The sequence below is a fragment of the Triplophysa rosa genome, linkage group LG15 (assembly GCF_024868665.1).
Source record: "Triplophysa rosa linkage group LG15, Trosa_1v2, whole genome shotgun sequence".
Classification (NCBI taxonomy): Eukaryota; Metazoa; Chordata; class Actinopteri; order Cypriniformes; family Nemacheilidae; genus Triplophysa; species Triplophysa rosa.
The window spans coordinates 19,151,109-19,164,198 of record NC_079904.1 but is presented as its reverse complement, the minus strand read 5'-3'; the positions used below and the strand labels follow the sequence as shown (position 1 = coordinate 19,164,198).

Genomic DNA, 13,090 nt, shown 5'->3' with positions numbered 1-13,090 from the left:
GGTAGACCAATCACAACATAGTAGGCCATCTGACCAATTGGATTAGAGTAGGCTGGCAAAAAGGAGAGGATTGGGCAGATCAAATAATTTGAAAGTCAGTCAAGAAGTAAGGTAAGAAAAACGACCTATTATAACAAAATAATAGTGTTTTTACACCTCGTATGTACAGTACGTAAACTTGTTGTTGGACACTACATAAACCAATATAGGACCTTAAAAATCTAGGAATAGTTACTCTTTAACCAAATTGCATGTTCGTCTTGTTTGAACATCGCATTGGATTAAAGCAGTTAGGAAATGCATTTACTCGCATAGGCATAGGCATAATATTTGAAATATCTTTTTTGCATTCAATAATTTGCTTTGCATGTGGTAAGTAACATTAGCCGTTTAATATGTGGGATATGTACATCCAGCCGATTGTAACGTTAACCCCACTTCGCGTCAGGCTCCTGTCCAGCCCGTTCTCACTCCCAACTCGTCAGCGCCCCTCTGCGTCACTTTTGAACATTTCACGAGTTCACCTGCGCAGATAACAGCGATGTTGCAGGGATAATAATGATAGAGCATGGGTATGAAGGTTTATGCGTATTTGGCGTGCTGTCCAGGGAGAGGGCTCCGAGCCTGCTGGATCTATCCGAACTCGAAGCACTCTACCCTGGCCAGGGCAAGTGCGCCGAGCTCGGAACCGGCTCGAGCCCAGAGCACACCACCCAAAGGCATGATAAAGTGGGACAGCAGCCGGAGTACGCATAACCCCCCAAGACGCGATGCTAGGCGCTGCGGAGGTGGTGACCTGCGTTCGGGAAGAGATGATAGGATGAGGGCTCCTTAGGAGATGAGGTTGAGATGAGACAAGAATGGGGTAGGGGTTCCTCGGAGGATGGTTGAGACTGATATGCAGTGAGAGTGCCTGCTGGAGTGATGAGAAGTTGGAATCCGTGAGCGGCTGGGAGTCGTGCACGTAGAGGTTGTAAATATGGGGATTTCAGAACCATAAATGAGCATGGCTTCATGGGTGTCCCTGGGGTTAAGCCTGATACTGGAAGGAGGCGACTGAAGGAGGGAGCCAGCTGTAATAGTGGAGGCTCCTGCTGGGGTGAACGCTGCTGTGATGCTTGCTTCCGTAGAAGTTGTAGGCGGCAGAATGCGAGACGGAAGCACTGGCCTCTGCGGAGGCGATCGCTGCTGCGACGCTGGCTTCGACGCCTTAGATGGAAGCACTGGCCTCTGCGGAGGCGATCGCTGCTGCGACGCTGGCTTCGACGCCTTAGATGGAAGCACTGGCCTCTGCGGAGGCGATCGCTGCTGCGACGCTGGCTTCGACGCCTTAGATGGAAGCACTGGCCTCTGCGGAGGCGATCGCTGCTGCGACGCTGGCTTCGACGCCTTAGATGGAAGCACTGGCCTCTGCGGAGGCGATCGCTGCTGCGACGCTGGCTTCGACGCCTTAGATGGAAGCACTGGCCTCTGCGGAGGCGATCGCTGCTGCGACGCTGGCTTCGACGCCTTAGATGGAAGCACTGGCCTCTGCGGAGGCGATCGCTGCTGCGACGCTGGCCTCGACGCCTTAGATGGAAGCACTGGCCTCTGTGGAGGCGATCGCTGTGGCGACGCTGGCTTCTGCGCTTGTGATGGAAGCACTGGCCTCTGCGGAGGCGGTCACTATGGTGATGTTGGCTTCTGCGCTTTCGATGGAAGCACAGGCCTCTGTGGAGGCGATCGCTGCGGCGATGCTGGCTTCTGCGCTTAGATGGAAGCTCGGGCTTCTTGGATGCTTTTGTCACGGCGCTTGCTTCCATGCTTGAAATGGAAAAGCTGGCCTCGGCTGAGGCTGTGGCAATGTTGGCTTCTATGCTTGAAATGGAAGTGCTGGTCTCTGCCCAGGTAGTCGCTGCGGCGATGCTGGCTTTCCACGCTTGGGATGGAAGTGCTGACCTCTGCTGAGGCGGTCGCTGCGGCTATACTAGCTTCCATGTTTGAGATGGAAGTGCTGGCCTCTGCTGAGACAGTTGCTTGCCGTGATGCTGGTGTCTACGCTTGAGATGGAAATGCTGGCCTCTGCTGAGTCGATCGCTGCGGCGACTCTGGTTCCGACGCTTGAGATGGGAGCACTGGCCTCTACAGAGGCGGTCGCTGCTGCGATGCTGGATTCTGCGCTTGAGATGGAAGCACGGGCTTCTGCGGAGGCGGTCGCTGCGGCGATGCTGGCTTCTGTGCTTGAGATGGAAGCACGGGCCTTTGCGCAGGCTGTCGCTGCGGTGATGCTGGCTTCTACGCTTGAGATGGAAGCAAGGGCCTCTTGCGGAGGTGGTGTTATGGTGATGCTGGCTTCTATGCTTGAGATGGAAGCACAGGCCTCTGATGAGGTGTTCGCTGTGGCGGTGCTGGCTTCAGCTGTAATGTCTGATGCGGAATAGCACGAGATGCTATCGCTGGCCTCTGCGGAAGCGTTCGCTGTGGCGATGCTGGCTTCTGCGCTTGGGATGTAAGCATGAGCCTTTGCGGAAGCGGTCGCTGCGGCGATACTGGCTTCTGTATTCGAGATGGAAAGCCGGGCCTCTGTGGCGATACTGGCTTCTGTATTCGAGATGGAAAGCCGGGCCTCTGCGACGATACTGGCTTCTGTATTCGAGATGGAAAGCCGGGCCTCTGTGGCGATACTGGCTTCGCCTTCGCCACTTGAGAGGGAAGCACAGGCCCCTGCGGAGGCGGTCGTTGCGGCGATGCTGGCACCTATGCTTGAGATGGAACTTCTACGCTTGAGGTGAAAGCGCGGGCCTCTTTCGAGGCGGTCGCTGCTGCGGTGCTGGCTTCTACATTTGGGATGAAAGCACGGGCCTCTATCGAGGCGGTCGCTGCCGTGATGCTGGTTTCTACATTGAGAAGAAGTGCTGGCCTCTGCTGATGTGGCTTTGAAGATGCTGATTGCTATTGTTGCGATGGAAGCGCAGGCCTCTGCCGAGGCGGTCGCTGCTGCGCTGTTGGTTTCTGCTGTAGAGTCTGCTGCGGCAGAGCCCGAGACGTGGGCGCTGGCCCCTGCGGGCGCGGTCTGAAGCAACGTGTCTTGAATGAAATCCCTGGTGATTGCTGAGGTGGTTGCTGTGGTGGTGAGGTCTCCCGCTAGGGAGATGAAGGCCGAAGTGGTGGAGGTTCGAGCCCGTGCAGGTGAAGGATGGATTCGGGAAATGAGGGTTCGATGGACTTCCCTGATGATGGAGCGATCTGACCTGATGTAGCTCTTGAAAGCTTCCGATGTCCAGCGCCCTAGTGCTTGAATTTGAGACTGCGAGAGGCCTTTTTGGGCGGCTGTGGTTGCTGCGCCTATGCGGAAGGAGTGGCCGGAAAAGTGGACTGCGGGGATGCCGGAGAGGAGCAGGACAGCTTTGAGGTGCTTTTGAAACCAGAAGCGTGTAGCTGGGCGGTTGGATTCGTCGACGAAGAGAGGATCCAATGTGGTTTTGGTTTGGGATTTCCTGAAGTGAAGGTAGGCTAGGAGGGTCTGATAAGGTTGAATCGGTGACTGAAGGTTGAAAATATAGACGAAATGGCCTCTCCTGGTTTGGTCAGTCTTGCTTTGCTTGATGGAGTATGACATTGTCTCTGGATCGAGTGGAGATTTCCGAGGATCTTAGAAAACCGAAGAATGCCTGGATTAACATGGCGTCGAGTGTGCGGGCGACGTACCTGGAGTGGTATCCTTTGCGGAGGGTAGAGGTGTATTTGGTTAGTATTTCCGAGGTTATGGGTTGCCTGGCATCTGGACGGGTGGGCTGGGTTCTCTGGATGCTCTTGATGATCATAGATGTTTGTGAGCTTGCTATGGCTGGTGATTGAGAGTTGAATATGAGTTTATGGAAGAATGGACTCCGCTCAGGTATCCTTAATTGAGCTGGCCTGAAGGTTTATTGAAATGTTGAGGAAGGAGATGAATGAGGTGATGGTGATGAGAGAAATCGGGAAAGGGGATGTTGCACCCCTGGTGAAAAGACCTGAAACATTTACATGCGGTGAGATATGCTTGGAGGGTCCTAGAGGAGATGGCCTGAATGATGGAGCTGAGAGAGGCATCGAGGATGGTTTTCAGGGGGAGGTTTTTTGGAAGATCAGCTCTGATAGAGAGGTACCAATTCGGGCGCCAGCAGCTTGAACTTCTGCCAGAATCTGTGATCTGATGGTTCCTGAGACGGGAGGCGGTTCCATGCCAGTGCGTTGGCTGGCATGGGCATCGCTGATGCTGTGGCCAAAGAGAATTGCAGACGGGCCTGTGGAAAAGAGAGAAGGGAGGGAATGGCAGCTGCTTGAGCGGCTAGCGGAGGCATGCTCTCGCTAGCAGCGGCTTCTTAAGTGGCTTTGTAAGGTCCGGGGACCGGCGCCTGAGTTGCTAGCGGAGGCAGCCTGACGCTAGTGGTCAAGAGTCTGGGGCGGGGAAGGGGTATGAGTGAGCCAGGGCTCCGGGTGGTAGCAAGCTAGCGTAGCTTGGGTGGCTAGCAGTGACAGCTACTGATGGGGCGTTGGCTGGAGCCGTGCGCTGCAATGCGGCTGGAGGGATGAGCTGCTGGAATCTCTCGACTGGGTGGTCCATGGCGTCCTAGGAATCCGTGGTGCTACCCATGCTGGCTGGTGGCTTGCTTGCGCTGCTGAGGTCGGCTGCTGCTGCGACCTGACGATCGTAGGCTCTTTCTTGTGAGCAGGGGTTGAACTGGACATGTTGTGGTCGAATGTCGTCTTGTGTAGCCGGAATATGATACTGAAAAGTCTGGGGATTGTTCGCTTTTGGCTGGGGACTGCCCGAGAGCCCATATGACCTGCAGGTATGCGATGATGTTTAGTTTCGTATGGCGAGTTTGTGAGCGTATAAATGTCTCTGACACCTCAGTGAACGCACAAGGTCTGTTTGCAAAGGTTAAAACAATAGTTGCAAGTTTACATCGATAGTGATAAAGTCCTGTGTAGGTGATACCTGTGCTTGAAGGAGTTATTCCAGTGTGTGCATGATGCTTAGCTTTATGTGCGAGCAGGGAGACGCTGAGAGTGAGCAAGTTACCGTATGATACGGAAAAAAATTTTAGTTAACCAACAATCCCTTTCGGAAGTGCCGATTATGTTACTAATCTCTGGAATTTTACGTTGTTTGACTGTCGTTCGTTGAATGGCACGGGCGCCGAGGAGGTGCACCCGTGCTGGCCATCGATATACCATTCTTGAGTGCAGCAGTGGCAACGGCATGACAGTGGATAAAGCAAAATGTAATTTCAAGTAAAAAGATTGTACTCACCCAGCTTCTTGCGCAACAGCGAGTTCGGCGGTTCAAACACTAGTAAACTCAGTTTTTACATCGTACATTGTGAGGTAACTGAAATGAGTCATAGAATTTGGGGTTGATTAGAGTGACTGCATGGAACGACAGAATGAATTGTTTCACCCAAGATGATTGTTTCTCTTTGCAGAAGATGGGTGTACAGCCATTGAAACGTTAACATGTTGGCATTAGCGTATCGTTATTGGATTGGGTCGAAATACGGTGATCTTGCGAGCCTGACTAGCATATGTTTACTGGTGCCGGCGTCTGAACACTCGTGTCCCATTAGCAGTGAGCTAGCAGCGAGCCGGCGTTAGCAGCGAGCCGGCGTTTAGCAACGAGCTAGCATACTGGCAGCAATAGCATCTGGGAACGAACGAGGTGACGTGCGCGACGTAAACCAGCGGGGATACGGAATCACTTCCCGAAACTGCGAGGAAGATGTAAGTGGAAATGTTGCTTTACGGATCGGGCCTGCTGCTCGGCTGCAGCGCTTTTAAAATCCGTAGGATCCCTTGAATACCTTACGTCCTTCCTGAGTTAATGAAATCCTTTTAGAGCTTGGTTTTTGTTTGGGAATATTTATCGAAAAGCAAAAAGAACCGTGTATTGCAAACAAGCTGCTGTTTTGCGTGTGCGTCTATGAGCAACGCTGTTGTGAAACGTCCGAGACATGATTACTACTTGTAAAGATCCTAGGACATAGCATCGAACGAAACTTATCGATGCTGATCTGAAGAGATGAAGCAGGTAAGATGGTTTTCCTATTTATAAGAGTGCTTGCTTGAGCTGATAGGGTAGACGCGGTGATTGCTGATGGTAGACCAGCCGGGCTGATTAAATGCTGGGTAGATGCGGTGATTACTGATGGTGGACCAGCCTTGCTGATTATATGCTCCGTCTCCTCCCGAACTTTGTTAATTAAACATCATGAAGGGTACCCCGTTTTTTGACGAACAGGGAACTGCGTTGCTGTTAGCTAAATGCTCCAGTCTGAGATGCGTGCAATTCTTAGCATTTCATATTTATTTATGTTTTTAAAAATTTGTAGCACCTAACTCCAACTCCACCCTCACCCTAACCACTTCTCAACCATATAAAACACAACATGCGAATAAAAGTATTCACAGGTTTTATTGCACAAACTGACCTAAAGCATTACGAAGTATTACAAACAACTTGTTTTGCAGACCTTTTTGCACCGAAGCCGTATGATAACTTTACATGAAGATGCCATGAATGTCCGTGAATGCATGAGGTCGGCACCGATTCAAAATATAAACCGGAACATACCGTTTCACGTTCAAAGCCAACGAAATGACGTGAATGGTCACAAGTCACGGGAGAGCCAATGGCATCGAAGCTGACGTAACTTCCTCTGGCGGCAATTTTTGAATGTCGTTATTTATTCACCGGATCTGAGATTTACGGCAGACGGTGATCGATTTCGCATCTGTTCCTCATAAAAATCGACCGTTTCGAATGGGACCCTTCGAATATCTGTTTTTTTAACAACATTGTGACTGCTTGTAGCTTGTGTTTTATATTACGATAAATAAACTGTTTAAATTACTTGCTCAAACTGCCTGAATAGCATCATGGAAACATAATTATCCTGGCCATTAAACTTAAATTAATCCCCGAAACATCATTGCAAATTATATCTAATATGCATTTTCACAATGATGGTAAAATTTGCGTTTCTTTCACGTCGAAAAACGACGCCAAAGGCGTACCCTGCGCATTCAAAAGTGACGCCGAAGGGCGCTGACTGAGCGTAAATACTGTATGTGACGAGTCGGGAGTAAGGATGTGTAGTCCTGTCAGGTTTTACTCTGCAATATGAAGCGGCTGTACATTATCCATAACTCACAATATAAAAACAGTGAAAAAGTAATCTGCTGGAGGCTCATTGCTTCTCTCTGTGCCTGTGTGATTCCACCACCCCGATGCTCATACAGTCGTGGCCTAATGGTTAGAGACTGAGACTTGTAACCCAAACATTGCCAGTTCGAGCCTCAGTACCAGCAGGGATTGTAGGTGGGGGGAGTGAATGATTAGCGCTCTCCTCCTCCTTCAATACCACGGCTGTGGTGAGCCCTTGAGCAAGGCACCGATCCCCCAACTGCTCCAATGACTGCTCACTGCTCTGGGTGTGTGTTCACGGTGTGTGTGTGTGTGTTAATCACTGCTGTGTGTATGCACTTGGATGGGTTAAATTCACAGCACAAATTCCGAGTATGGAACACCATACTTGGCATCACATCACTTTCACTTTCATACAGAGTTTAAAACATGTCCGACAAACGGCACAGTTTGTCTAGTATACATTTCCAGGCACCGGCTTTAACCACCACGAGAACTCATTGTTCTAGCCATTTTTATTAAACTTGCATTTAAACTAGCTAGGATGCTGTAAACTAACTGTACTTCAACCTGTATTCTGCGACCTTAGTTCTCACTGATGACACAGTAACTATTGCGGGGAGAAAAATCTTAGGTCTGTTCAATGATTTTAAACCGTCATTTGGTCCATCAGATGGAAAGATTTTTTGCGTAAATGACCTGTAGAATCTGAAATGTAAGACTTTTTAAGGACCCGCGGCCACCCTGACACAATTAAGTTTAAACCCAGTTTGCACAGCCCACTTCCCATTTTGCATGCCAATTTTGAGTTATGGGTTGCAGAGGATGCAGCCAAACCTCTGTGATCTGACATGCTTTACTGGGACTGTACAGCATCACCCCATCACCTTGCTGATTTAGGCTCCTTGCTGATGCTAAACATTTGAGTATTAAAATGGTTACTATAGCATATTAAAGTTACAGTAGAATGTCAAATAAGATCATAGAAGAGTATGCAATATCATTTCTTTTCATCTTTATCTGGGAAGCTATATTGGATCATTATCTTGTGATAGGTTGGTTCGACCCTACCTGGCTAGTAAATTAATAGAAAACTGTGGCTTTTGATACCAGAAGGATCCAACATGCTGAGATAGTGGTTTCTAAATGTAGCTACTCAAAACACCCCACAAAGTGTCTTGTCATGCCACATGTGGTTGCTGCTAGTAGCGAGGTCATGCAGTGGGCGTGACTTAGAATGGCCCTTATACTATATTGCTTCATTTATCATGTTGATATTGCTTTGTTTCTATTTCATCCCTGCAGCGCAAACACAATCAGATAAGCCAGACAAAGATTCGAGTAGCCTCTACATTGCTGTTCATCTTGGCTGGCTGCATTCTCTTCGTCACAATACCAGCTATCATCTTCAAACACATTGAAAGATGGACTGGCTTAGAGTCCATCTATTTTGTGGTTATCACCCTGACTACTGTTGGCATTGGGGATTATGTTGCAGGTACGTACAAAATAAATATTACTTGATACAGTATGTATAGTAGTGGCCCAAAGTGATGTCCAATTCTGGAAAAATCACATCTGTGCTTTATTTAAATATATGAAATATGCATTTAAAAACTGTGTTAGTTGTGCTTCCAGTGTAACCGAAGGACAGGGGCACGTTCTTCGTACATTGCTTACTACATCTACATTTACATTTATTCATTTGGCAGATGCTTTTATCCAAAGGGACTTACAAGTAGGGGAGCATATAAACATTTTGTCAACACGCTAAACAGTACCGTTAGTTTACAAGGTCATGCTATTAGGATTAAACCTGGAGTACGCAAAGGAGAGAATTGAGCTGTTTTTGGAAAGTTGTGAAGGATTATGTAGTTCGGGTGGAGGCTGGCAGTTCATTCCACCACAGGGGAACCGAATGAGTAAAGGTTTTTGCAAGCAATTTGGTGCATCGCTGTGATGAAACAACCAGGTGTCGCTCATTATCAGACCGAAGATGAAAGGTTGGATGTAGACCTGGAGCAGGGAGTTAAGGTAAAGGGGCGAATTTGCCGTTATCGTTGTGAAGGCCAGTGTCAGCAATTTAAACTTAATGCGGGCGGCAACTGGCAGCCAGTGAAGTAAAATCAGGAGGGGTGTTACATCGGTTCTTTTAGGCTAATTGAAAACTAGACGTGCAGCTGCATTCTGGACCATTTGCAAGGGCTTGACTGCATTGGTTGGAAGGCCGGCCAGTAGAGAATAGTAGAGAATTGCAGTAGTCCAGTCTTGATATGACCAGAGCTTGGACTAGCAGCTGAGAGGCATGCTCCGACAGGAACGGCCTGATTTTCTTGATGATGTAGAGCACATACCTGCAGGTTCGAGTGGTTGCTGCGATGTGAGAGGTGAAATTCAGCTGGTCGTCGAACATCACCCCAGGTTCCTTGCAGACTTGGTGGATATTATAGTTGAGGATCCGAGCTGATTGGTAATTGATGGGTGGGCCGGTATAACCAGGAGTTCTGTCTTGGAGAGGTTGAGTTTTAGGTGATGCTCTTTAATCCAAGAAGAGATGTCCAGAAGGCAGGCAGAGACACGGGCAGAGAAGGTGGTGTCATCTGGCTGAAAAGAGAAATAAAGCTGCGTATCATCTGCATAAAAATGGTTTGATAACCCATGTGCCTTAATAATTGGACCCAGGGAGGTGGTATGTATAGAAAATAGAAGAGGAGCAAGAACTGATCCACGAGGAACTCCAGTTGTCAGCTGGTGAGATCTGGATGACTCGCCTCTCAAAGATACCTTAAAGCAGGGGTGTCCAATGTCGGTCCAGGAGGGCCACTGTCCTGCAGAGTTTAGCTCCAACTTGGCTCAACACACCTGTTTGGAAGTTTCTAGTCTGCTTTGTGAGACCTTGATTAGCTGTTCAGGTGTGTTTGATTAGGGTTGAAGCTAAACTTTGCAGGACACCGGCCCTCCAGGACTGACTTTGGACACCCCTGCCTTAAAGGATCTGCCTGTGAGATAAGAGTCAAACCAGTTGAGTGCAGTTCCAGAGATGCCCAGTTTGGAGAGAGTGGACAGCAGGATCTGGTGGTTCACACTGTCAAATGCAACAGAGAGAACAAGCAGAATAAGGACACATGACAAGGATTTAGCCCTTGCCTGCAGTGGGTTTTCGATGACAGACAGGAGAGCGGTCTCCGTAGAATGTCCTTTCTTGAAGATGGATTGTTGACTGTCCAGAAGGTCGTGCTGTGAGAGATAGGCAGAGATTTGGTTAAAAACTACCCTTTTGAGGGCCTTGGAAAGGAAAGACAGGAGTGAGATTAATCTGTAGTTGATGACCACTGAGGGGTTACCAGGGCTTGTTTAAGTGAGGTGGGGACAGTACCAGTGGTGATGGAGGGGCTTATAATGTGCTCGAGTTGAGGCAGTAGAGATGGAGAGATAGCCTGTAGGAGGTGGGAAGTGATCGGGTCAAGGGGACAGGTAGTAGGGCAGGTGGAAAGCAGAATTTTGGAGACATCAATCTCCAAAAGGGGCGAGAGAGAATTGAGTTGAGGATAGCAAGGGGTAAGAGAGAGATCAGGGATGTGTTGAGCAGAGAATTGCGTGCTGATGGTCTCCACTTTATCAGTGAAGAAGTTGGCAAAGTAATCAGCAGTCAGCAAGGTATTGGCGGGAGGTGGATGGGGACAGAGATGAGAGGAGAAGGTTGAGAAAAGTTGATGCGTGCAGTTTGGATTTTGTTTTGAAAGTACTCGTTTTTGCTGTAGATATATCAGTAGCAAAGGAGTTAAGAAGATATTGATACTTGGAGAGATCAGCAGGGTCTCTAGACTTGCATCACTTCCTCTCCGCAGCCCTTAGCTTGGTCCGATGGTCACGAAGAGTCTCAGAAAGCCAGGGGCAAGAGGGTGTAGCACGTGCAGGCCTAGAGGTAAGAGGGCAGACACTGTCCAGACAGGATGTTAAGGTTATACGGAGACTATCAGTAGCTTCCTCAACATTGAGAGATGAGTAAATGGTTGTGGTGGGTAGGGAGGAAGATGAAAAGCAAGTGGGAGAGAGGGAACGAAGATTATGACGGAAAGAAACAGGGTTGGGGGGAGGTGAGATTACAGGGAGTGTAAAAGTGAACTTTATAAAGAAATGGTCAGACACATGCAAGGGAGTAACTAGAATATTTTTAGCAGTGCAGTTACGAGTCAGAACAAGATCTTGCTGTTGTCCTCCTCTATGGGTGGGAGGGGTGTTGGGAGGGGTGTTGGCCCTGTGAAGGTAAAACGAGGAGGGGAGCAGTGGCGGTTCTAGACTGCTGTAACAGGGGGGGCCAGGCAGGGGCCACTGTTGCTTTTGAGGGGAACACTAACATGTGTCATAATTAATTTTCAGTCATTTTTCACTGTCATGTATTACCGTTTTCTAGAAGTAAACTAATAAGCTAATAAAACAAGTTCAGCTCAAATTAATGTTCCATGGTCATTTATAGTCAAAATAACAATGACAACAATAATAACATTTAGGCACTTTTCTGCATCTTAAATGTACATACATGATTGAAAAACTACCCACAAACAAGATATCCAAAAATCAACTTAAGCAGTCATCTAAACATGAGTCACATTATCAGGTATTTCCTGAAAAAAACATGAATTTCACATTTTTCACATGTGATATATGTGGTTTTGGCACACTTTCATGTGAATGCCATGTTAAGTAAATACTCATGTAAAAACTCATGTTTTTCAAATAGAATTTCAGGGTTACAAAAGTTGTCTCTCTGCACAACTAAATCACCTTACTGGTGGGTCCTCTGTTCTTCTGGACTTTCTTCATTCTCTAAGCTTTTGTGCATTTCTGACTAAGAAGCATCTTCTTTCTCCAGCCTTGACTGACTATTATCTTTAGTTTTCTTATTAAAAAAGGACATTATGTCCTTAGGATTTTTTCTCTTCATTTTAACTGCAAATGGGAAAATTATGAAAATGTGTAAATGAAAAGAGGACTCTCAAATACACCACAAGTAATATACAGGACAGTATAGAAAAAGCTGTATTGATTACTTGAACTCTGCTAATTCCTTGGGAATGACAGACCATTTATTTTAATTATAAGGCAAACGTGCATTTTATCAAACATTCACCCCAATAAATGTAAGTTACACTTTATCTCATTTCATTAACAAATAATTGTTTTTAGTGTATTACACGTTCTCTGGCAGCAGCTGATTCTTTGTATAGGCACGAGTCACGACTGCTTTATATGTAGATTTAACATGCGCAACAAAGGAAAATATAGGTCAGTATTTTAATATCATGTGTAATGATATGCATTTTCATTATAATTTTACAAAATATTTCCATTACCTGTATGATGTAGACGTAATCTTGCTGAAGGCGCACAGACTCAACATTGTTTGTGTCTTGCTTGCGTAATCTTCCTTTTGGCACACAAGCATCATTACTGCCACTCGCAGGACAAACTGTGCATTGCACCCGAAATTGCTCGAAACGATTCCAGATTTAGGGGAGCCAGTGGGGTGACCAAGTGTGCTGACATAGAGGCACTGGCCCCCTCTGCCCCACCTAGAACCGCCCCTGGAGGGGAGAGCTAAGAAGTCAGCTGCTTGTGGTTTGTCTAGGTGGATGTCTTACCAGTTGAGTGCCGTCCTCGAGGATAGAGGACAGCAGCGTGTCAAGCTCTTCTAAGAAGTTTTCCAGTTGACCTGGAGGGCGGTAGATGACAACACAATGTATTTTTGATGGATAAGGGATGGTGGTTGCATGGTATTCGAATGAGGAGCTGCTGCAAGTAAAAGACAGAGGAGTAAAAGCACACAATACATCATGGGCCCGTTATTCATACGTCGCTTTCTACATCCAAGATCAAATGAAACATCCAAAATGATCTAATCCTGCTAATCATGATCTGTAT

At 47.6% G+C, this 13,090-nt stretch overlaps 1 protein-coding gene across 3 annotated transcripts in view; it reads left to right on the top strand.

Annotated features, from left to right (window-relative positions):
- Positions 1-13,090, top strand: part of LOC130565915 (potassium channel subfamily K member 10-like) — a 66,988-nt gene that overhangs the window by 36,431 nt on the left and 17,467 nt on the right. For 2 of the 3 annotated variants that reach the window (XM_057353064.1, XM_057353063.1), the window contains exon 1: positions 8,484-8,666. In XM_057353064.1, the coding sequence (XP_057209047.1) occupies positions 8,593-8,666 (74 nt within the window). In that variant the 5' untranslated portion in view covers positions 8,484-8,592. Of the gene's footprint in view, positions 1-8,473; positions 8,667-13,090 lie in introns of those variants that run through there. The other variant, XM_057353065.1, reaches the window with a different exon arrangement.